Below are 20,186 nucleotides of genomic sequence, written 5' to 3'. Positions count from 1 at the left end.
GTGGACTGGCTGTCCGCTGAGTGAGGCTGGGGGTCGCCCCCCGCCCCCCCAGGCCCCCCCAGGCTGTCGCTCGGCCATGCTTCCCACCTGTCATTCCCTCCCTCGTCAGTTGCACCTAACACGGCACTTGGCACGCGGCTACCTGCTGAGCGAGCGTATCCTGAGCCTATCCCGTATCCGTGAGCGAGCTCTCGCCTCCCAACCCTGTGGCCCAGCATCCCCGCTGGCCCTGCGCCCGGGGAGTGCCCTCGCCCGTCCCAGCAGGCCGCCTGCCTTGTCTCACACAGTCACCCTTTGTTAGGCCTCTGCTCCCAAGGGCATCTTATCTGCCCCAACAGGTTGTAATCTGCTAGAGTCACGGACCCCCTTCCTCCTGCCAACCTAGAGTCAATAAGCCCTTTTGCGGAGAAGGTGGTGGCTGCCACGCGCAGTCCCTCCCAGGGCGGCAGTCCTGCGGTCTCTTCTTCCCGCTGGGCCCTGCAGGAAATTTCCACTCCCTGCCCTCAGCGGCCCCTGGAGCCAACCTCTGAGATCCCTCTGTCCTCTCCCCTTCAAGGTGCTTCCTCTCTCCGGTGACCCCCCCGACCCCCCAAAACTTCTGCAGGACTCTTCCTCATCCTTCAGGCCTCGGGGAAGCACGTCGCCTCTTCAAAGTGCCCTGTGTCATGGTCTCATTGTTCTCACACCCCCTCGGCCTGTCTGGGGCAGAACTGCCACACGGCCCCTCCCCTCCTATGACCTCAACAGCAGTGTCTGGACCTGTCTCACCCATGAGGACACCAGGGCTCTGAGAGGGGAAGTGGTTTGCCTGAGGTCACAGAGGACGGGAGAAGAGGGACTAGAAGAGCCAGGAGCCCCACACACCTCTGGGGCTGCCAGATCCCCACCCAAGCTGCAAAACGCATGACTCACTGGCGGGTTCAAAAAGCCAGCCATCTTGCGTCTGAGCTCCCAGGATGGATGGACGGTGTGGGCACTGAGGAAGCCCACGGCCAGGCCAGAGGGAATCAAGCTTGATCCGAGAGACACAGGAAGCAGAACCAGAGTTTAGGTACGTTTATTCCTGTACAAATCATTACAAAACCAAGTCCGGGGTAGTCGCCGGTCCCCAGCCCCCACCCCAATGTGCAAAGGCTTGCTGCTGGCCTCTTCCTCCTCCCCCGACCCATCCCATTCCACAGCCTCCTCCAGGAAGCCCTCCAGTCTTCCCTTACAGACTCTGGAAGAGCTGGGGCGAGCCCACCCCACTGAGGTCCAGCAATAAAGTGCCTGTAGAGTGAGGGGACAGAACCCAGGCAACACAGCTCCTGGCCCCCTAGAGCCTTCCCAGGCCCAGCTGAGGGCAGGCCCTTGGACAACTCCAGCAGCTGCAAAGGGGCTACGTGAAGCCCCAGTTTGGCTGGGATTCTCCCCTTCTCAGCCCCAAAGTCTCCTCCAATAGGTAGAAAGCCTCACTGCTGGATGGCAGAAAAGAGAGCCTGGCTCTTTAAGAGCCAAACTAATGGCAGCTGAGTGGAGGGACTAAGAAAACAGCTGAAGGTTTATCCCTTTCCTGTTAAGATTCCCCCCAGACTCTGTGGGAGTTTGCACAAAAATACCCTTAAGTTTCCAGAAGGAGGTGAGGAAGGGGACCCCAGTCCCCCGGGGAGCTGGGCCCCCCAGCCAAAGGTGGTGATGGCTGGAGGGGTCCGGTCTCAGGGAGGACAGACCCAAGGAGGTCAATGGGGAAAGTGGGAGGGGGTCTCAGACTCCATGTTAGAACCTGACACAGGCAGAACGACCAGACGACCTGACGAGGGGCAAGGGTTTTGTCCAAAGCCACTCAGGGTGGAGCCAAGACCCGGATGCTGGCTCCCACCTCTAGGATCCCCGACAAGCCCCCAAGTGGCCTGGCCGGGCCCCCAGACAGCCCCACTCCCTCGCAGCTTCTCTTTCTGGCTCTGGGAAGTGAGGGAGCAACACGGAGCTCCCAGCTTCTCAGGACAGGACCCCACTGTCCCAGCCAACAGGGAGCGGTGGGAGGTCCATCCTGGGGCTCTGAGCCAAGGACTCACAGGACAAACGCACGTCCTTAGCCTCAGATAACTTCAGAAATACCCTGATTCACTATGCTCAGACCCTGACCGGACAAGAAGCACCCCCAACACCCCTGATTAACCACATAGAAGCTCAAATCCCTGATTGGTCAAGAGATGCCCCCAGGCCTTCACTGGCTAGAGGATACTACCCTCGACAAGGCCCTGATGGGCCAGAAGACGCTCCGCCCAGCCTGGATGGGCCAGGAGCCGGCCCTTGGCTGAGTGGCTGGGAGGAGAGAGGCCTCTCCCGTGTCCCTCATGAGGGGTCCACAGGCAGGGCGGCCTAGGTCCAGGAGGGGTGGGAGAAGGTGATTCCATACAGCTGGGCCCAGGACGAGAAGACCCTCTTCTCCGTGATGAAGCGGTGGTGGTTGCCCTTGCGGCTGTGCTCGTTCTGGATGTAGGTCACACACTCATCTGGCCCCTTGGGCTCATAGTAGTGGTAGGGCATGCGCTGTAGGCGGGGCCGCTGGCTGGGGCGGAGCAGAAAGGGGCTGTAAGGGCAGGGTAGGCACGGGCAGGGCCCTTGCCCTTTCCAGCCCCTGACTTGCTATAGGATTTCAGCGGGGGAAGGGCAATCCCTGCCCCTCCCTGGGCCTCAGTCTTCCCATCTATAAAATGGTTGTAGGGCGGACTAGGTTTATGACCATCCAACTTTCTTTTTTTTTTTTTTTTTTTAACATGATCGAAACTTTTCCTTTCCTTAAGAGGGTAGTGGTTAGAAGTCCGGGCTCCGGAGCCTGGCACCCCCTGCTGTTTGTGGGACCTTAGGCCACTCACAAAACATCTTCCTCAGTTTTTATTTCATCTATGAAACAGAAAGAATAATGCAACTATCCATTAGGGTCACTGTGAGGAGTAAATGAGATAATAAATGAAGCCATACTTGGTACATGGGCTTTTCACACAGTCATCTCAATTAACAGTTATTATTAATATACAAATTCTGGACTATGGCTGAGCTGGGGAGAGGCCCCTGAGGCAGCTAGCCCCAGGAGCTTAGATCTCTGCAGAGCAGTCTGAATACGGTAAGACAGAGGCTCTCAAAGGCACCCCCAGCCAATGTTTCTGGGCTCCAAGCTGCAGCCAGTGACCGGGCATTGTCCAGTGGGGGGTGGCGGGGGGGTGCTCACCTGCAGTAGTCAGGGGGGACCATGCCGTAGACGTGCACGTGGTCACACAACTCCACTGCAATCACCATGGTAAACCAGCCGGTGCTCAACCACGAATGGGACTTTTCCCTGGGGGCAGAGGGGAGGGCATGATGAGGGGGCATGCGGGCAGGGGGCAGGCGGGCAGGGAGGAGTGGTCAACAGGCCCCTGAGTTTCCAAGAACTCCTCCCACCCCCCTTCAGGACCCACCCCCAACTTTAGTGACCCTGCCCCCCCACCGTGGGAACACGTGCATGCTGGCAGAGGACTTGTCTGGGCAGAGATGAGGGGTGTGGAGAGAGCGCCTTTGAAGGAACAGGGCATGCTGGAAGAGACTCCTGGGGAGACCAGTCACAGTAGGGCAGGCTGCAAGTGACCATAAGCTCACGAGACTCATGGCCTTGCTTGGCAGAGCTTGCTAGGAACAGTTGTGCCCTCGCTAGGGGCAAATGCCTAAGCGGAAACTAATCAGAGGTGGTCATGGTGAGAGTGACCACAGGTCACAGCAAGGCATGGGTGGGAGAGCCTGCGCTGTCCGCCACGGCAGCCAGTGGCCACATGTGGGCATGTGATGTGTGCTTGACATGTGCTGTTGGTGTAAAATAGGCATGATTTTTTTTTAGTATGAAAGAATGAACACAGAAAATGTCACTGATAGTTTTTGATACTGATCATATGTTGAACCAAAAATAGTTTGGATATATTTGATTGAAGGTGGTTCTTTGGAAAGTTTAAAAAGAAAGTAAGCCTCTCACAAGACTGACCAAGAAAAAAAAAAGACATAAGCTACCAGTATCAAGAATAAAGCAGAGGATATCATTGCAGATTCTGCAGACACGAGATCAAGAAGAAAGCCACAAACGAGTACATACGTAAATTTCACAACTTGGATGAAATGGACCAATTCCTTGAAAATCAGAAACTACCAAAACACAGCCAAGATGAAACAGATTAACCTGAGTATCTGTGACGATTAAGAAATTGAATTCAGGGGCGCCTGGGTGGCTCAGTTGGTTAAGCACCTGACTTCGGCTCAGGTCATGATCTCACAGTTCGTGGGTTCGAGCCCCGCATCAGGCTCTGTGCTGACAGCTCAGAGCCTGGAGCCTGTTTCAGCTCTGTGTCTCCCTCTCTCTGTGCTCCTCCCCCACTCGTGCTCTGTCTCTCTCTCAAAAATAAACAAACATTAAACTGTCAAAAAAAAAAAAAAAAGAAATTGAATTCATTGTTCAAAACCTTCCGAAAAAGAACTCTCCAGGCCCAGAGGGTTTGACTGGTAAATTCTGCCAAATATTTAACGAAGAAATAACACCAATTCTACACATTTTTGGAGGCCAGCATTACCCATACTAACAAAACCATGCAAAGACAGTACAAAAACCAAACAAAACTACAGACCAAGATCTCTCATGAACACAGACACAAAAATCTCAACAAGATATTAGCAGATCATATTCGGCAGTATATACAAAGAATAATACACCACAGTCAAGTGGAGTTTATTCCAGAAATGCAAGTCTGATTCAATATTTAAAAGTCAATCAGTGTCATCCACCATAGTCATATTCTTAAGAAAAACCACGTGATCATATTAATCAATGGGGAAAAACACCTGGTAAAATTCAGTATCCAATAATGATAAAAACTCTTAGCAGATTAGTTAGAAAAGGGAACTTTTTCAACCTGATAAAGAGCAGCCATAAAACTCTACAGCTAACATCATATTCAATGATGAAAGACTGAATGCTTTCCTAGTAGGAATGGGACCCAGGCAAGGATGTCTACTCTCACCACTTCCAATGCAATCGGACCTTGTATTGTCCGTCCCAACCATTGCAATAAGACAAGAAAAGAAATAAGACTCATACAGATTGGCAAGAAAAAATAAAACTGTTCTTAATTGTCCTTACAACATGATTATGTATATGGAAAATCCCAAAGAACCTAGAAAAATCTCCCAGAACCCATAAGTAAGTTCAGCAGGATTATAGGATATAAGGTCAACACACAAAAATCAATCGTATTTCTATACGCTAGCAATGAATAGCTGGGATCCCTCCAAAATTTTAAATATAATTTACAACAGCTCCTTCAAATTTTAAATATTTAGGGATAAATCAAACAAAATAAGTACGGGGCTATATGTTAGATGTATTGGGTTAAGTTGGCTACTATAAAAGTGTAAGTTACATATATGGCTTGCATTATATTTCTACTGGATAGCACTGGCCTAGCTCTTCTGGGGAGATTAGCCAGAGAAGGTCATGCTGGGAAAGATGTATCCTTAGGATAGAGTGTGCTGGAAGCAACCGTGGGCCTAAAGCAGGACATGTTGGGTACAGCCAATACCTTCAAAGAGGCACACTTACGGGGAGCAGAGCACGTGAGGAGCCCTGTTCCCTCAGAGCGGTGCAGGCTGGGCAGCCTTCCTGGGGAGACGAGACCATGCAGAGCATGTTGGAAGGGACTCATGCTAAGGGCTGGACACCACGAAAATCCCCTAGAAAACCCGAGCAGAGAGTGGTGGGAAGTGACCCCAGCCTCAGAGCAGTGCATGCTGGGAACAACGGGCCCTCTGGGCAGAGAATGCCGATGGGGGAGCCCAGGGCTGGCTGGAGGCCGCAGGCAGGAGGCTGGTACCTGTCCTTGCCCGTCTCACCCCGGAAGAGGTCGTCAAATTGGCGCATGCGGCCGGGAGAGACAGCATAGGCCTCCATGTTGGGGAACACCAGGCCCGCCCGCTGTATGACGCGCACAAGGCTGCCCTGGGGCTTCTGCATCTTGTTCGGGGGGCCCCAAAAGATGAACACAGTTTCGGGGGTCCGGTTGACGAATTCCTGGGGCCTCCGCAGCACACGGAATACGCTGGAATGGGCGACCACACGGAACGTGGTCTTGTTGCCTACGTCGGCGGAGTAGCCTGTGGTGGGCGCGTCGTTCATGCGGATTGTGCACTCGGCCCGCTCGATCTCGGGGCCCAGCTTGGTTCCCAGCAGGTGGCTAGAGCTGGTGACAATCACACACTGGTGGCACCGGGAGGGCAGCGTCTGCCGGGGGGGGGAGGCAGCAAGGCAAGTCAACATGGTCACGACCGCTCAGCACTCCGTACGTCCAGGCCTCCAGGAGGCGGGAGTTATTTTGCCCATTTTAAAGACAGGGAAACCGAAGGCTGTTCACTCGACATTCAACAAATACCTACAGCAAGCTGGCTAACAGCTGAATACCAGGGACAGAGCAATGAGTAACAGAGCCCCTGCCATCAAGCAGCTCACAGTCAGAGAGAGTGAACAAAAGTAAAATAATGCCAGGTGGTGAGCAAAATGTGCCACGAAGACAATACAACAGAGGCCAGGTGTCACCAGGGACAGGAGTGGGGGCTCCTCTAGAAAGATCATCCAGCAGGGGCCTCTCGGAGCTGGGACCAGGAGGGTGAAAAGGAACTGCGTGGGAAAGTACTTGGGGGGAACAGCTATGCCAGGGGTTCTGAAGAGGGAATGGCTGTGGTGTGTTGAGAAGCCAAAAGCGGCCACTTGTCTGGGGCAGAGCGAAGGGACAGGAGAACAGGACAGTTATGCAGGGATGTCCCCAAAGTCACCCAGCAGGGGAGCGCAGCACTGGGGTAGGAACCCAGGTCCATATGGCCACAAAGCCCCGGGTTTAGTCCAGTTCTCCTAAGAGGGCACCTTCCCCAGGGCCCCGTGACCTTTCCACACCACCCACAAACAGGAAAGTGTGGAAGCCCCTCCGGGCCTCTGTTTCCCCACTGGTGAAGGAGTTGGAGCCACACATTCTCTGGGGCCTATCTTCTGCCCATGGAATTCCTGTTTGCCCTTTAAGTGTGAGCTCCGGTGCCACCTCCTCCAGGCAGTCTTCCCTGAGCCCTTCCTCCAAGATCAGACAACAGCTCCAATGGACCTCAGTGGATGCCTTTTCCAGCTTTCCCGAGCTCTACTGGCTTCCCCTGGCAGGCTGGTGTCACCCACACTCCCGCTGTCCCACTTTCTCCCAGGTCCCATTATTTGTATTTCTCTTTCAAAGGTTCTTAGGGTCTTGATTAAGTGTTAATCCGCCCCTGAATACCCGCCAGTGGGCCCTTTCCCAGTAAGGGGGCATTCAGAGCCCCTGGTTCAGGCTCTACATACACCCCACGTGTGCCGAGAGCCTGAGGAATTTAGGAGGTTTTGTTGTTGGTGTTGTTTTTGATTTTTGTTTAATTTTTGTTTATTTTTTTAATGTTTTATTTATTTTTGAGAGAGAGACAGCATGAGCAGGGGAGGGTCAGGAGACAGGCTCCAGGCTCTGAGCTAGCTGTCAGTACAGAGCCCGACACAGGGCTCGAACCCACGAACTGCGAGATCATGACCTGAGCTGAAGTCAGATGCTTAACCAACTAAGACACCCGGGCGCCCCAATGTTTGTTTATTTTTGAGAGAGAGTGGGGGACAGGCAGAGAGAGATGGGGACAGAGGATCCAAAGCCAGGTCCGTGTTGACAGCGGAAAGCCTGATGTGGCACTCAAACTCAGGAACTACAAGATCATGACCTGAGCCGAAGTCAGACACTTAACTGACTGAGCCACCTGGGCACCCCAGGAGGGTTTTCGGGGGGTGGGGGGGGGAGAAGGAGGCAGGCAGGGCCTTCTCCTGGGAAGTGGAGTTCATAATCCAGGTCAATGATTATCTCTTCGGCCTCCTAGAAAACATTTAGGGTTCAGAGGATTATGGGGTGAACCCCAGGTATACGGCCTGAGCTTCATGGCTGCTCAAGGCAAAGAGAAGCCCCAGGAATAACTTCTGGCTTCTCTATACAGCTGCAACTCCCCAGGAGTTGGGGCAACAAATACCCTGGCTCCTCTCCCCTCCCCCCCCCTTGCTGTGTGGCCTTGGACAAGTGACTTTGCCTCCCTGAGTCCTGGCTTCCCCATCTCTTCAAGGCAGGTAACAATGCTGACCTTACAGGGTTGGTATGTGGATTATAATCACAGTGCCCGGCACCCAGCAGAGGACTGACAAGAGCAGCCATTGTTAGGATCGGTTTTGTGTGGTCAAGTAATTGAGTGTTCTGCTCTCAAACCCTGTGTGGACTACCTCGCAGAGACAGAGATCAGTGACATCTCTCCTTAGGGGTTCTGAGTCAGGAGACAGTAGGATATCAGTGCTAAAAATGGAAACTTGAAGACAAGTGAGGCCCAGAGAGAGACAGGGCACCTGTGGAATGTCACACAGCAAACAAGGGGCTGAATGGGGCGCCTGGGGGGCTCAGTCGGTTGAGCATCCGACTTCAGCTCAGGTCATGACCTTGAGGTTCGTGAGTTCAAGCCCCGCATCAGGCTCTGTGCTGACAGCTCAGAGCCCGGAGCCTGCTTCTGATTCTGTATCTCCCTCTCTCTCTCTCTCTCTCTCTGCCCCTCCCCACCCTCAAATAAATAAACATTTTTAAAAATGTAAAAAACAGACAAACAAGGGGCCCTGTCAGCTACGGCCTTGACTCCTGGGGTCCCCCCCTTTCCTTTAGAAGGAATGGAAGCAGCAGAGCGAAGAGGAGGAGGAGGAGGTGGGAAGAGTGATGGTGGGCAATGGGGAAGACCAGCGGTCAGCTGTCAGGGAGCGCCCTGAGGTGGACATGGTACCTTGTTGCCAAGAATTGGGACGTAGCCATTGCTGATGCTCCACTTCTTGAGGTTGACGGGCCTGCGGGTGCGGCCTCGAAGGGAGCCATAATGGAAGACCTCATTGGCACTGTTGGAGCTGTAGAGGATGAGGATGGTGATGAGGGCAAAGAGGATCACGAACACTGCTGACCGCTGCTCCTGGAGAGAGGAGAGGCTGCTGAGCGCCCGGACACCCCCGGGCCCCCGCCTCGTCCTTGCCATCCACCGTGCCTGGCCAATTCCTGCTCTTCATTCCAGACCGGCTCAGACACCACCTTCTCTGGCCCCCAAGTACCCCCGATCACAGCGCCGGGCACACCATTCAAACTGCAGTCCCCCCACTTAGGCCATGGGCTCCGCAGGCTGGGATCGAGACGGTCCTAGTGGCCCCGTATCCCAGCTCCCGGGGCACAGAAGCACGGAAGGTTCTCAAGGAGGGTTTGCTGGATTGGACTGGATGTCAGGAGGACTCCTCCGGCTGCAGCTGGAAGGAGGCCTGGAGACAGGTGGGACATTCAAAGGAGAGGGACCAGGTCTTCCCCAAACAGTAGCCCAGGGTCATGTTTATCATTCATTAAAGCCGGAAGGGATGGATCTGGTCAGGAACTGGGGTGCGTGGGCAGTCAGTGCACCACCATGTCACTTGTCACTGGCAGGGCAGGAAAGTGATATCCAAAGTGTCCCCTGGGTTTCACCTGCCCAGGGCCTGTGCAGCTGGGGAAGGCCTGGAAATCCTGGCTCCCTGCGCTAACCGCCACCCTGTGTTGGTTATGCATTTATCGCTTCTCAGCCCCAAGTTCACCCTTTTTGCCTGTCTGTGAAAATGGACCTGGGCCCTCATATGTGTGTCCTTGGCAGCTAAATGCAGATGAAGCTTTGTCAGGAGAGGGTGCTGGAGAGGCAGCGCAGGAGAAAAGGAGTGTGCTTCCTGCTTCCCCTGGGCTTGATGCCCACCCCACCCCCCCATGCCCCTGCTACCCCAGAGCACATGGCACATGCTCCATCTCCATGCACTTTGGGAGCAGAGTGTCTCTGGCTCCTTCTCTGATCACAGTCTCTCTAGAGCTCAGCCTGTGCAGTGCACTCAACCACACGCAACATCCAGAGGCCATGACCTTCCCCGGAGCAGTTTTGTATGAGCTTGGAGTGCCTCCTCAGTTATCTCCTGTGAGCAGCCTTCCCAGTAGCCCAGGGAGTGGTTTGGGGACGACTTCCACCAGCAGACCGCCACAGTGAGTTCTCTGCCACCCAGTGGGCCAGAGCTGGGCCCTCTCCAGCAAGCCCTGGGTCTCAGCCCTGCCGGTGGTGGCTGTTCCTAGTACTGGTCGTTCCTACAGTTCTTAGAATACCAGTCCCTCGTGACTCCAATGCTGTAGCTAATGACTCTTTACGTTAAACGTTCCGTGTTCAAATTACTGTGTGCTTTCTCTCTCCCCATTGGACTCACATTGACATGTCCACACCACACCACACCACCCCCAACCCTCAGGCTCTGCCAAGGCTTCACGGCAGTGGATCCCAGGAAAGGGGTGTGCAGGGCCAGGCACACAGTAGGTGCTCAGGAAAGAATGGATCACTCTGACACCCTCAGAGTGATGCTCACAACATGCCGTCATCTTTGACTCTGACCGCTGCCCCCTCCCCCCACCCCCGCCCTCTGCCCAGCACCTCCCAGTGCTGTGTGCCCATCACACGGGCCAATCCTTTACCGAAGATGGACCAGTCAAACCTAGGACGACACAGGAGGACCTGGGCCCAGAGAGAGGGAGGAGCTTTCCCAAGGCCACAGAGATCAGCGGCCACGGCAGAGCTCCAGGCAGGGCCTCCTGGGCATCAAGCACTTCTTGGCAGGGAAGAGACACTGGTGGTTTTCTGGGTTTGAGGCAGGTCCAAAGGAGCCTATTTTGTCGAGTAAATAAAAGGCTGATATGGGGGCAAGAAATGAAGGGGGACTTACTTTGTTGCTACTCATCTCTCTCCGGCGTCTGCTGAGGGGCAGGGGCCGGTGTCTTGCAGGTGGTCCAGGGGGCAGGGATGTGGGGTCACACCTGCAAGCCGCAGAAAGGGCTATGGCGACCGAAAGGCTACACCCTCCCCACCCCACCAGCTCTCCTACCCACCCATGACTTCAAGGCTCAGGGTCATATCCATTTTGCAGAGCCACTGAGGCTGGAAAGGGCAGGAACCTGCCCCAGGTCACACAGCCAGGTGGTACAGAGCCCCACCTCTCTCCCCCACTCTGCTTCCTGAGCAGGGTCCCTCCACACGTTAGCTCTCCTGGGCAGCTGGCCGGCCCAAAGCTGGCTCCCCACCCAGCAACAGCCCGCGTACATTCCTACTTCAAACTCCGACTTAGGTCCCTGTGGTCTTACAGGCCCCCAAACTCCTCTGCACAGGCAGCCTTCCAGATCTTGCATAAACTGTCCCTCTGGCTAGAGCACCCTGCCCTCCTGCACTCTGCTCATGCCCTTTCAGCGTCCGAGCCTCGGGGAGACCAGGAACTTCCTCGGCGTGTCCCCTCCCCGCTAGGCTGACCGCTCTCTGAGCGCGGAGCGGGCACAGATCCTCACGCACAAAGGCAGGGAGATGGGTGCAGGAGGTTCGCTGCAGGACATGGTTGATTAGCAAGACATAGACTCAACAATCCGCTATCACCACAGCCCCACCCTCAGTGGGTAGGTGGGGAGCCTCAAGTAACGGTGCAGCCTCGGACAGCCCTTCCTTCCTGCCCCTGTCCGCCCTTGGCAGCTGCGGCTGCGAGGGGACATCCTCACAGGCCCTAGCTCCCTTCCAGACCTCAATTTTCCCACCTGTCAAAAGGGAGTAAGTACTTGCATCCAGCCACCTCCAGCAGATTCAAGGCCAAAGGGCACTAAGGGAGGGAGAGTGTGCAGAAGGAGAAACGGAGGCCCAGGGCTCCCCAGCTCGGTCCTCCCCTCCAGGGACCTCCCAGCCCCCCGCCACCATCCCCACCCCCTGACCTGGCGGCTGTTTACTCCGACACAGCCACCAGGAATAGCCACAGAACAGGCCAAAGGAGGCTCCCCCTACATGCCGCTTCTGATTGGTTGGGCCATGACCCCGCCCACTGCCCAACCCCACCCCTTCTCCGCCGGAGCAACCCCCCACCTCCAGCCGGGTTTCAGATTTCCCCCACGAGGGAGGGCCAGTATGGCAGCTCTCGGGACTCTCTCTGGGTCCAGTGTCTGCCACACAGGTCAGGAAACTGAGGCTCATTAGAAGAGAAAAGCAGCTTGTCCTTGGACTCACAGCCCTTTGGGGTACAAGACAGGAGTCCAGAATCCCAGGGTCGCGCCCATGAGCACTGACCCCCTGGCAGTCCAGGCCATCCCGGTCCAGCCTCCCCTCTCTCTACCCTTTCCTTCGGATGCCCCAAGCTCCAGACACACCAGAGGACTCCAGTTCCCAGGCCCACCCACTACTTTCCCACCTTTGCCTGAGAAGTGACCTCGGCCAGGACCACCGACCCCCTGGTCAGCCCCGTCACACTCCTGCTCTGAGAAGGTCGGGTCAGACAGCGTCTCAGGTGCCAGTGCGAATCCCGGTTCCACCACTTACTGGCTGAGGGGCCTCGGGCAAGCCATGTGACCTCTCTGAGCCTCAGTTTCCTCATCTCTGAAATGGGAATAATAAGAGTAGGTAATTTACGGGATTGTTAAAAGGATTCGAGCAGATGTGGCAAGTGAAGCAAGGAGCTTGAAAGTGCTCGGTCAGTGCCTGACAGTAACTGCCAGTCTTGTGGTTATTTGTTGTTAGAGGCCTGCCTCACCTTCAGTTTAAATGCAGCTCCTTCTCTGACACCTGGCCTAGCAACTGCCCTCTGATATCGAGGAAGGTGTACGGGGAGCCACGCGTTGCCTCAGACACTCACCCACTCCTCCTGGCAACGCTGCAACGGAAGGGCTCTTACTCCCCATTTCACAGAGAAGGAGACTGAGGTTCAGAGAGGCCACGCTCCTTGCACAGCTGCCCAGAGTCTGCTGGGAAGCCTTGTTTACAGCTTGTTTGCAGGGAGCAGCCCAGGGCTGAGCCTGCTGGGATCTCCCTCCAGGATCTCCCCGGGCTGGAAGGAGCCAGAGGCCACTGAGTGTGTGTCCGGCACCTGGCCCGGCCCCACTTGGCCCAGCACCGGGGAGCAGGCCTGCTGGGGTGCAACTTGCTAAGGCTGGGGAGGCGGCAGCCCGGAGCGCTGGTCCAGGAGCGTGGCCTCAGCCCCGAGGCTAGCCGTGCAGGAGGAGGGCTCAGTCGTGGGCTAAGGGTGGGGGCCACACCCTGCTCTCTGTTTGGGGGCTTTGCCTCTCTCAGCCGGGGGGAGTCCTCCCGCAGGGTCGAGAAGCCCCCACAAGCCGCGTGGGAGGAGGGCTTCGGGGAGAAGGGGGAGGGGGCTCCTAATGTCTAGATGGGGGAGGGCGCTGAGCCCGTTAGGTCCACCAGTGGGGGACGACTCACTCTCTGCCCTCTCTTGCGCTAAGCCCCCCAATTTCCGCACTCCGGGGGTCCGGAGCCCTAGCGCCAGCTGGGACGAGGAGGGAGCCAGGACGGCGGCAGGTCCCCAAGCTCTAATGGGGTGGTCAGTGGCGGGGGCCCCGCGAACCCCGCGGCAGCCCTAGGGCGCGAGGACCCGGACCTCCAGGCGCGACTGCCGAGAGAGAGCGGGTCTAGGGGAGCCCCGAGGCCCCGCATCTTCCCCATTCCTGGCGACTCCCTGCCCCCTCCCGGGGCGCAGAGCCCCCCTCCCGCCGCCCGCCTCCGCGCAGCGCCCGCTCACCTCCCCCGGGGAGCGCCCGGCCCCCCGCGGCCCCCGAGCCCCCTCACATGGCGCCGGGAGCCGAGAGCCGGGGTCCGCGCTGCTCCGGCCGCCCAGGCCCCGCCGCAGCCTACGCCCGCCGGGTCCTAGCGCCGCCGTCGCCGATCTGGCCCAGGCCCGGGAGGCGGGCGGGGCCTGGAGGGGCCGCGGGTGGCTCCGCCCCTGGGCGGAGCCGGCGGTGAAGGGCGAGGGGCGGGCGACCCCGGGACCGGGCCGCGCTAGCGCACCGCTTGCCCCTCTGGGTCGTGACAACGAAACCCGCAACAGCGTTCTGGAAACCTTCAGTGTGGGGCGGGCCCGCTTCTATCTCGCTTTATTGCCGCCACGACCCGGATGGGGAAACTGAGTCCCGGAGCACACTGCGCTTAGAACCAGTTAAGTTTCCCACTGGGCTCCCCTACCCAGGACCCCCAGAGCCCTGCATCCAGTAGCCACCGTGGGTGAACTCAGGGGTCCTCCCTTGGATTCAAGTCCGGCTGTGTGCCACCTAGGAGCTGTTGTGTCGTGGCACATTACCCTTCCTCTACCTCTGGAAAATAGGAAGAACCTCAGGGTGTTGTAAGGATTCAAAATGTTATATTACTTCTTACAGTTACTGGGGTATGTGTGACATTTTATGTGACAGCAAAAATAACAATTTAAGTAGCCATTCTAGGAGCCTGGTTCACTAAACAAACGCACAACCCCCCTAAAATGGATGGGGCAGAGTCCATATGCAGAAGTGTCCAGGATATTTACAGGCTAGTTAAGTGAAGAAAAGCAAGTTAAAGTTAGGTTAATCATTCTAGAAAAGGAAATTGTAAAACTCTCCCTTCCACTCCCGGATATGTAGTCTGGAGAAATTCTTGTACACAACAAAACCCTGAGCGGCAGTGCTTGAAATAACACAAAACTGGAAACAGCCTATATATCAACAGGAGAACAGATTTGTTTCCTTTGCCGTATGTGGGTGTGGAATAGTATATAGCCAGGAAAATGAACAAGCTACGAAGACATGGATGGGTTTTAGAGACACAAGCAGTGAAAAAGACAAGTCCCAGAAGACAAATAAAACTACAAACTATATTGTTTAAGCATATAGTTGGCAGCAGGCCACCTCTCCTAGCCAGGGACGTGTTTAGCTTTTGCCTATCCGAATGATTAAAGTTTTACAAGCAAAAGTCAAGAACACAGTTGTCTCTGTGGGGTAGGCAGGGATGCAGGAAAGGGGAGGAGAGGAAACAGAGGCAGGCATTTCTAGGACCACTCTGGTCTTTAGGTGGGACACAGGTTTGAGAGGTTCACTACATTGTTATGTTTTATAATTTACAAGAATGATCTATGCCACCATTTGTATGTATCAGAGTAATTAAAAGGTGAAAAAAATAGGGATGCCTGGATGGCTCAGTCGGTTCAGTGTCCAACTCTTGATTTTGGCTCAGGTCGTGATCTCACAGTTCATGACTGAGCTCCGAGTAGGGCTCTCTGTGCTGAGCTTGCTTGGGATTCTCTCTCTCTCTGCCCTTCCCTGGCTCGTGTGTGCAGGCGCACCCTCTCTCTCTCTCAAAAATAAACTTTTTTAAAAAGCACTAGGGGCGCCTGAGTGGCTCAGTCAGTTAAGAGTCTGACTGGCTCGGGTCATGATCTCACAGGTCTGTGAGTTCGAGCCCCACGTCAGGTTCTGTGCTGACAGCTAGCTCAGAGCCTGGAGCCTGCTTCAGATTCTGTATCTCCCTCTCTCTCTGACCTTCCCCTGCTCTCTCTCTCTCTCTCTCTCAAAAATAAATAAAACATTAAAAAATGTTTAAAAAATTAAAATAAAAAAATAAAAAAGCACTAAAAAAAGTGGAAGAAAAGAGGAAAGAGATAAATTAAAATAAGGAGATATTTTTTACCTATGAGTGACTAAAGTGTTAAGAGTGGTTATTTCTGGAATGATGAGATTATGGCCTGGGTTTTTTTTTTTTTTTCTTTTTTTGGCTTAAACTGTATTTTCCAGAAATTTTAAGATTAATGTTTTTATATTTAAAAACTGAGTTTTTAACTTATAAAAAATGAACTGCATCTATAACGTAATTCCTTAAAAAAAATACAGGTATTAAGGCACCTGGGTGGCTCAGTCGGTTAAGCATCTGACTTAGACTCAGGTCATGATCTCATGGTTTGTGGGTTCGAGTCCCCTGTCGGCCTCTGTGATGACAGCTCAGAGCCTGGAGCCTTCTTCGGATTCTGTGTCTCCTTCTCTCTCTGCCCCTCCCCTGCTTGCAATCTGTCTCTCTAAATAAATTTTTAAAAATACAACTATCTATGCCTATATATTTGTAAATGTACACAAAAAGTCTAGAAGAATCCACACTGGGCTACCGGCAGTAGTTTCCCCTGGAGAACAGATGTGAGGCAGGAAGGGTGGGTGCTACCTTCACTTTTTGCCCCATAAAGTTCCAGGCTGTTTACATCGGACTCATTTGTTAATACCACTTTGTTTTAAATTAAAACCAAAGGGGAGGGGGGGGCGTGCCCAAGGTCCTTCCTCCAGGCTGCGCAGGCACCGCCCACCAGGCAGTGGGGCTCGGTGGGGAGGGCTAAAAGTGGGTTGAAGGCTTCTTGCCCCTCCAGCGTCCACCTCTATCCGCTTCCTGAGCCCCACCCCGCTTCAGCCACCAGACCCCTCACGCTGTCAGCCGCAGGACAGAAAACCACAGGGCAGGGAGCAGGGCAGCCAGGTGGGAAGCCTGATGTTGGGGGTTCGGAGAAGAGGAGCCCTTTGCCCAAAGTCACCCCGCAGCTTAGAGCCTCTACCAAGCGTGGGGGTGTCCTGTCCCCAGTACTTCTTCCTGCCCCAGGCCAGTGACAGGGACTGGGGAGATCAGCGAGTGCAGCAACCAGTTTCTGGACCAAATCCGGACCTGGAGCTCCCCCCTCAGGCCTGCAGGGCCCCAGCTTATTCCAGAAAGCTCTACTTTAGGGCTGGCTTCCCCTTCCTGGGCCCCCAAAAAGAACAACCCCTTCAATAATAACAAGGATAAGAAAACAGCTCCCGTGGCTTGCATGTCAGGCGCTCTCTCCTGTGCTAAGCGCTTTGCAGATATACCTCACCGGATCCTTAAAATAACCTATGAGACGAGTACTGCTCTCCAGGGGGAGAAAGTGCCACTTGGGGTGGGCACAGGTCCCAGACTGGGACTCCCCCAGGCCTGTCTGCTGAGTAACCACAAGTCGTTCTGCCCGGAAGCCCAAGGCCTGCCCCACGCCCACAGCAGGGCTTTCATGGACGGGCGGCCACGGCTAATTCTGGTGCTGTTCTCCAACCCTGCCCAGAGCTGGTCCTCCCCACAGAGCTGCCCATCCACGGTCTGGGAGAGATTGGCCTCTGCTTCAGGCCTTCTTTTCCCAGGGTGGGGGTCCCGAGTGTGACCACCTTCCCTTCTTACCCCGTAGCAATCTTGGCACTGCTAGGATTTTTCCCTTCCACCTGCCACCCCAGCTCCCAAGTTACACAGACTCAAACCAAGGCCCAGAGAGGGGTCGAGACTTGCCCAGGTCTCTCCCTCCTGGGTCCTGGGCACAGCCCAGAGCCAAGCCTGGGAACTCCAGCTTCCTCTGAACAGAGAAGGAGCCCAAGGGAAGGGCCTCTAGAGGAAAGGCCAGTGAGAGCCTCTAGCAGGTGTTGGCCTGCACACGGGAGCTGTCCCCAAGTGCATGTTCCCAAGGCCTGGGCAGTGGGTCTGGAAGCAGAAAGTAGCTGGCCCCAACTTTCTTCTGAGAGGAGAGGCCCCTTAAGACTGCCTCCAGGTTGGGGCGCCTGGGTGGCTCAGTCGATTGAGTGTCCGACTTCGGCTCAGGTCATGATCTCTTGGTTCATGGGTTTGAGCCCCGCATCAGGCTCTGTGCTTGATAGCTCAGAGCCTGGAGCCTGCTTTGGATTCTGTGCCTCCCTCTCTCTCTGCCCCTTCCCTGCTCTTGCCCTGTCTCTGTCTCTCAAAAATAAATAAATGTAAAAAAAATTAAAAAAAAAAAAAAAGACTGCCTCCAGGCTGTGAGGCTCACCTGGTTTCCCCTCTGACCTCAGGAGGAAGTAGATGAGTCCCCAGCAGGGGACAAGGAGCAGGGGTGCGGACAGGAAAACAGAGCCCCGAAGAGGGGCTGCACACCGCGGTGCCCCACCGTGCCACACTCCTCAGAGCTGGGAGGAAGGTCCTGCCCCCAACTCACCTCTTGGAAGTTGCTGGAACTGCAGTGGCAGAGAAGAGGCTTCCTCAGGAGAGCCTTCAGCAGGCCCAGAACCAGTCACCAGAGCAGTCAGGGGTCATTCTCTTTGTCCCGGAGGAAGTAGCTGGTGGATCGTGCCTGCCGGGTCGCCACCCAGAAAAACATATTATTTAGGCCAACCCAGCAATAAACGCCCCCCGCCCCGGGGACAGAACCAGGACAGAGGCTCCTCTGTGCACGGGGCCCAGGGTTCGAGCCAGCATCTCCTAGAGGATCGAGCAGGATGAGGAGGCAACCTCTTGGGAGCGGAATGAGTTCAAATCTCAGAAACAGCAGACTCGGGTCCTTGGAGACCCAGGAAAAGACTGTGAGCAGGGAGGCAGCAGGTGGGGGCCAAGGAGGGCAGGGCTGGGTGAGCAAGGGAGACCCCCTTGAAAATGATACGTCCCACGTAACAAGTGTCATCCCTGGGGCCACCTCTGAATTCACACAATCCCATGAGGTAGGTACTACTTTTTTTTTAAAGTAGGCTCCATGCCTATGTGGGGCTTGAACTCACAACCCTGATATCAAGAGTTGAATGTTCTACCAACTGAGCCAGCCAGGCACCCCAGTAAGGACTCCTTTAATACCTTTTATAGATGAGGAAACTGAGGTCAGGAGACAGGCACTAATCTGCCTAGGTCTCGTGGCTGGAGCCCGAGGGAGGCCAGGTCTCGTTCCAGAGCCCTCCCTCTGAGCCTGGAGGTCCCCCCACCCACCCTCTGCCTGCCAGGTTACATCCCACCCTTACCTCTGCCCAGTACCTGCTCAGAGCCACTGGCCACTGCCAGGAGTCCGGCTGCCAGCCTGCTCCTCTCTACTTCCGCAGCTCAGGGCTCTCCCCGCATCCCACACTTGCAGAGCCTTCTGGGCCTGCCTGGCATGGGGGGGCGGGGCGGGGAGGCAGGCACATAAGGCAGTGCTGTGGGCCAGGGGCCAGGGCTCCAGGCTCTCCTGAGAAGGCTGGGGGCACGAGGGGGAGTGTGCTGGGTCACCCAGCCGCCCGGCCACACTGGCCACGTGGTCTGCGGGATGCTGTGCGAAATCAAAGTGTGCAGCCCCTCATGGAAGAGCACTGTTAGGAATTTCAGGTTGACAACAGCACAGCATTACGCTAAGCACAAGAACCTGAACGGCTGTGCAGGTCACATGCCCATGAACTGGGGCTGGGGGAGCTAGAACCCCAGGGCTCCTCCATCCCAGCTGAGAGCCTGAGGTCCTGGTTCTCCAGATGAAGGAAGGAGGGAAGGAGGGAGGGAGGGAGGGAGGAAGGAAGGGAAAGGAAAGAGGGAGGAAGAGGAAGTTAAGTACTTACTTGGGCTCTTCCCAGCCCCCGGGTGCGGGTGCGGGGCTCCAGGTCTCCAACCCACCAGGACCGCACCCTGGCTCAGCCAATCGGCTTCTCCTTATCTTTAAAGTGAGCTAACTCCCTCCCCCCCCCCGGGGGGGGGGGGGGCTGCAGGCCTTTGCTCACTGGCCCTTCCTGTTTACGGTGAATCTGTTTTTCTCACCATACTTACAGGTGAGGAAACTGAAGCTCAGAGAGGGAAAGCCTGGGGCCTGCCCTTGGCCTCCCTTTCTTTTTTTTTTTTTAAACATTTTTTTTTTTTTTACTTATTTCTGAGAGAGAGAGACAGCGTGAACAGGGGAGAGTCAGAGAGAGAGGGAGATACAGAATCTGAAACAGGCTCCAGGCTCTGAGCTGGCTGTCAGCACAGAGGCCGACACGGGGGTCGAACCCACGAACTGTGAGATCATGACCTGAGCCGAAGTCGGCCGCTTAACCGACTGAGCCACCCAGGCGCCCCCCTCTGCCTCCCTTTCTTGCAGTGTGACCAACTTCAGAGTTAACCCGGGATTTCACTGGCAAGATCCTTGGAATTTAACCCACGGACCAGGGAGGCGACATGGGGTGGAGCAATTTCCTTCCCACCCTGACTCATTTCCTCCTGAGTCCTAGACTCTCCTCCACCGGGACAGGACAAGGGGTACCCTGGAGGCTGCGAGTTGGGGCGTTCCCTGAGCCAAGTGCAGCCGGGGGGCCAGACTTCCTGGCCTGCTGGGGAAGCAGCTGGGCTCCTGGGGAAGAGACACGTGGGCAGATTAAATGCCAGCAGGCCAGCCGGCTGTGGGCCTGGAGAGGAGCCCCCGGACCCAGCCTGCCCTTGAGTCCACAGGTTATGGGGTTGTGGCAGGGAGAGGAGCCCCAATCCCCACCCCCAGACACACGACCACACTACAGACAGGC

General features: G+C 55.6%; 1 protein-coding gene across 8 annotated transcripts; it reads right to left on the bottom strand.

Moving 5' to 3' along the window:
- Positions 1-1,041: 1,041 nt before the first annotated feature.
- ST6GALNAC6 (ST6 N-acetylgalactosaminide alpha-2,6-sialyltransferase 6) lies at positions 1,042-13,800 on the bottom strand. 8 transcript variants are annotated; one of them, XM_039229513.1, is made up of 7 exons: positions 13,670-13,800; positions 12,773-12,964; positions 10,838-10,928; positions 8,860-9,039; positions 5,871-6,277; positions 3,212-3,319; positions 1,042-2,551 (listed from the first exon to the last, which is right to left on the bottom strand). In XM_039229513.1, the coding sequence occupies exons 3-7, from the start codon at positions 10,850-10,852 to the stop codon at positions 2,362-2,364; spliced, it is 900 nt and encodes a 299-aa protein (XP_039085444.1). In that variant the 5' UTR covers positions 10,853-10,928; positions 12,773-12,964; positions 13,670-13,800; the 3' UTR covers positions 1,042-2,361. The 8 variants fall into 8 exon arrangements, with proteins under 8 accessions (XP_039085444.1, XP_039085439.1, XP_039085443.1 ...); XM_039229508.1 differs by lacking the exon at positions 12,773-12,964 and adding an exon at positions 12,460-12,516; XM_039229517.1 differs by lacking the exon at positions 12,773-12,964 and adding an exon at positions 12,460-12,516 and having other exon boundaries at positions 2,396-2,547.
- Positions 13,801-20,186: the final 6,386 nt, after the last annotated feature.

Source organism: Hyaena hyaena, unplaced genomic scaffold (genome assembly GCF_003009895.1).
Source record: "Hyaena hyaena isolate Hyena2069 unplaced genomic scaffold, ASM300989v1 scaffold_38, whole genome shotgun sequence".
NCBI classification, from domain to species: Eukaryota; Metazoa; Chordata; class Mammalia; order Carnivora; family Hyaenidae; genus Hyaena; species Hyaena hyaena.
This window is presented reverse-complemented; position numbering and strand designations above follow the sequence as displayed.